The sequence below is a fragment of the Musca vetustissima genome, unplaced genomic scaffold (assembly GCF_032173495.1).
Source record: "Musca vetustissima isolate MV318-11 ecotype Yass unplaced genomic scaffold, APGP_CSIRO_Mvet_v1 utg14204, whole genome shotgun sequence".
NCBI classification, from domain to species: domain Eukaryota; kingdom Metazoa; phylum Arthropoda; class Insecta; order Diptera; family Muscidae; genus Musca; species Musca vetustissima.
Window position 1 is genome coordinate 288,487 of NW_026882906.1, and position 4,239 is coordinate 292,725.

General features: G+C 39.8%; 2 protein-coding genes across 2 annotated transcripts; one reads left to right on the forward strand and one right to left on the reverse strand.

The window, feature by feature from the left end:
* Nucleotides 1–398: 398 nt before the first annotated feature.
* On the reverse strand, nt 399–916 carry LOC133329635 (large ribosomal subunit protein mL51). The gene has a single exon (XM_061538111.1). The coding sequence runs from the start codon at nt 876–878 to the stop codon at nt 405–407; it is 474 nt and encodes a 157-aa protein (XP_061394095.1). The 5' UTR covers nt 879–916; the 3' UTR covers nt 399–404.
* A 316-nt stretch (nt 917–1,232) lies between these two features.
* On the forward strand, nt 1,233–4,239 carry LOC133329639 (ribosome quality control complex subunit NEMF homolog). Its single transcript, XM_061538116.1, has one exon. The coding sequence runs from the start codon at nt 1,236–1,238 to the stop codon at nt 4,203–4,205; it is 2,970 nt and encodes a 989-aa protein (XP_061394100.1). The 5' UTR covers nt 1,233–1,235; the 3' UTR covers nt 4,206–4,239.

Consider the following 4,239-nt stretch of genomic DNA (forward strand, 5'->3'; position numbering starts at 1 on the left):
TGAGCCAAAAATGTAGTTTTCTGTGGACATACATATATCGGTTTGTAAGATTTCTTTAAGACGAAATCCTTAACCCTATATGTTATAATAAAAGTAATAAACAATTTAATTGTATAAAGAAAACACATGCCGGATGCTAAAATAGTTGATTGCTGTTGTGCCAGCCCTACATAAAGCGATGGGGTGACAGTCTTTGGTTAAGTGAAAGTCGGGTTGTTTTGGATCGAAGACTCCACCGTCTTGGAAACGAAAATATTTGAAGTTAACGTTTGGGTACTGTCTCATTATTCCTACAACCATGCTATGCAGCGTAATTAAAATATCCATTAATAAATATAATTATTGTAAACAATAACAAAATTTATTCATAATTATCAACTTAACATTCAATGCACATCTTTCATTTATTGTTTGGAGAATCCCGTTTTCGTTTTACGATTGAGGAATTTATACAAATACAAGATACGTTTTTCCATTTGACGCCACTTAGTGGGACGTGCCACGGGGGCAACTGTCTTCGATAGTATCTTCCGTTTTCGCAACAACACTTGATATTCATTGCCCGACACACCACGTAACCAGGATGGTACAGAATACAAAACCTTTGTGGGATGTAGGCGATCATTGCCTAGTATATCGATGTAATCGTTCTGTCCGAATAGGGCACGTTTTGTGGTCCAGGGATTTTTGGGACGATACACAGGCATTGGCAATTTCTGACCATTATCCAAGTGTGGCAAGAGACCTCCTTGCAAAAGATGATCTTTATAGCCATAACGACGCACCAATGGTCCTCGTGCTCTCTTCTCCTCCCAGGAAAGTTGTCGGCTAGTTACAATTGTGGTACCGTTGATTAGAGGCGTTGCGGTCGTTTTCATCAATGAACCTGTGGCTTGACATACTTTATTGAATGTGGCCTTTATTCCATTTGGTAACAAGGACATTTTTCAGTAGACAAAAATCCAAAAATAAATTAGATAATTCCAATGTTAATGTTTTTCTTCTCCGGTCTTGCACCACACTTTTATTTCAATCACAATAGAGATGGACTGACATCAATAACAAGAAGGCACATAGTCGAACTTTGAAGATAACGCCGTCGTTGCCGGGATAATATTTTACAGTGAATAGCGTGTCGAGTAATTATTTTACCGTGGATTGTCAATCCAGTATCTTCTGGGAATCGTGTGTCGTGTCCGTATTTTTTATTTATAGTATCGATTGAAGGAAAAGAAATGAAATTACGATTTAATTCATTCGATATAGTATGTGGCGTAACCGAACTCCAGAGTTTGGTTGGCCTCCGGGTCAACCAAATCTACGACATCGATAACAAAACGTTTCTGATTCGTTTTCAAGGTGGTGGAGAAACTAAAAAAGTGTTACTGCTGGAATCTGGCATACGTTTCCATACAACGTCATTCGAATGGCCAAAGAATATGGCACCATCAGGATTCAGTATGAAATTGCGAAAACATTTGAAGAACAAACGTTTGGAACAATTTTCGCAGGTGGGCACTGATCGTATTGTGGATATGGTATTCGGAACCGGGGAAGCCTCATACCACATTATATTGGAACTCTACGATCGGGGCAATATTATATTGACTGATCATGAAATGAAAATTTTGTACATTTTGCGTTCTCATCAAGAAGGGGAAGAACGTTTTGCCATTCGAGAAATATATCCTATTGGTCGAGTGAAGAAAGAAAATTCCTTGCCAAGCGATGGGGAATTAAAGGAAATGGTATCATCCTCAGCTCCGTGTCACAACTTAAAGAATATGGTTATGTCCGTAATAGAATGTGGCCCGGCCTTAGCAGAACACATTTTAAAAAAACATCAATTGGATAATTTGTCCATTGGAAGCGTGGATGATAAGGGCGAAGAAGCTGGAGAGCAGCAGAAGAAGTCGAAGAAAAATAAAAACAAACGTGAGGCTGCAAAACAAGCTGATAGCAAACCATTCGACATTGAAGCTGATTTACCAAGACTTATGGATGCATTGAAGGATGGCTACGAAATAATGAAAAATGCCCGACAAAACGTCAGTAAGGGCTACATAGTACAGCGAAAAGTGGAGAAGCCAACAACCGAAGAGGGAGCTGAAGTGGAACATTTCTATCAAAATATAGAATATCACCCTCTGCCATTGTGTCAGTACGAAGGCGAACCAATGGCCACTTTCGATACATTTATGTTGGCCGTAGACGAGTTTTACTCTACTCTCGAAGGACAGAAAATCGATATAAAAACTTTGCAACAAGAGAAGGAGGCTTTGAAAAAATTATCCAATGTTAAATTGGACCACGCCAAGCGTCTGGAAAATTTGACGAAAGCCCAAGAGGTTGACAAGCAGAAAGCCGAACTAATTACTGCCAATCAGGTTCTTGTTGATAATGCTATATTGGCCATACGTTCAGCTATTGCCAATCAAATGTCTTGGCCTGATATTCATGAGTTAGTCAAAGCTGCCCAAGCAAGTGACCCAACTGCGGCATCAATCAAACAACTGAAACTTGAAATCAATCACATAACATTAAAGTTAAGTGATCCCTATGGAAGTGCTGAGGATGACGAAGAGAATTCAATGCCCACCTTGCTAGTGGATGTCGATTTAGCTTTATCTGCTTGGGCGAATGCACGCAAATACTACGATCTGAAGAGAACGGCAGCAGAGAAGGAGAAGAAAACCATTGATGCGTCACAAAAAGCCTTGAAGTCAGCCGAAAGGAAAACCCAACAAACACTCAAAGATGTTCGAACCATTTCGACAATATCGAAAGCCCGCAAGGTATATTGGTTTGAGAAATTCTACTGGTTTATAAGTTCAGAGAATTATTTGGTTATTGGCGGAAGAGATGCCCAGCAAAACGAACTTATTGTCAAGAGATATATGCGTCCCACAGATATTTATGTACACGCTGAAATTCAAGGTGCGTCAAGTGTTGTTGTTCGAAATCCAAACGGTGGCGATGTTCCCCCCAAAACTCTTATTGAAGCTGGCACCATGGCTATTTCATATAGCGTTGCTTGGGATGCAAAGGTGGTGACAAATGCTTACTGGGTACGTAGTGATCAAGTAAGCAAGACTGCGCCAACAGGTGAATACCTGGGAACTGGTAGTTTTATGATTCGTGGCAAGAAGAATTTCTTGCCTTCTTGCCATCTCATCATGGGACTTACTTTGCTGTTCAAATTGGAGGATAGTTTCATTGAAAAGCATCGCGGCGAACGAAAAGTGCGTACTTTCGAGGAAGAGCGGGAACATGGAGAACATCACATAACCACAGAAAATGAAAAACTTGAGGATGTGGAGGAGGTAGAAGTCGAACTTGAGGAGGAAGATGAAAGCTCACATTCAGAATTTCCAGATATTCAAGTCAAGGTAGAGCATGATACTGGCCGTATAACAATAAACAATGAAGAAAAAACAAATGTAAACGAGGAGAAAAATCGGAAAGAACAAGCAACTTCCAAGGAGCAGAAGGACGAGGAGGAAGAGGCGACAATTATTGCAGCTGTCCCATCTCGTAAAAAGCAGCAAATGAATGCCAAGAAACGCAAAGAAGAAAAGGAACGTAAAACACAACAACAACAGATACAAACGCAGTCTTCCGAAACTGCGGATAATCGCAATAATCAGGCTAAACGTGGCCAAAAGGGAAAACTTAAGAAAATTAAATCAAAATACAAGGATCAGGACGAAGAGGAACGTCAACTCCGTATGGAGATTCTTAAATCGGCTGGCAAGAAAACTAATGCCCCTTCATCTGATCCAAAATTAGAAGAATGTGCTCTAGCTTTAAAAAATGCAAAACCCAAACAACAAAACTTTGAGCCGAAACCAACGCAAGAAAATAACGACGATGATGATGGCGATGATAAAAATACTGGCGCTGATGTGGATATGATTGATTCGTTAACGGGCCAACCCTATGAGGATGACGAATTACTGTTTGTAATACCGATGATTGCACCCTATCAATCTATACAAAATTATAAATATAAAGTAAAACTTACACCGGGTACGGGTAAACGTGGCCGGGCGGCTAAAACTGCCCTTACCATGTTTGGAAAGGATAAAATGTGCACCAATCGCGAAAAGGATTTACTTAAGAGCATAAAAGAAGAGGCCTTAGCTCGCAATATACCAGGCAAAGTTAAATTATCTGCACCACAACTACAAAAGTTCAAGAAATGAAATGAAATTTCAATTGTTATGAATGTAAATAAAA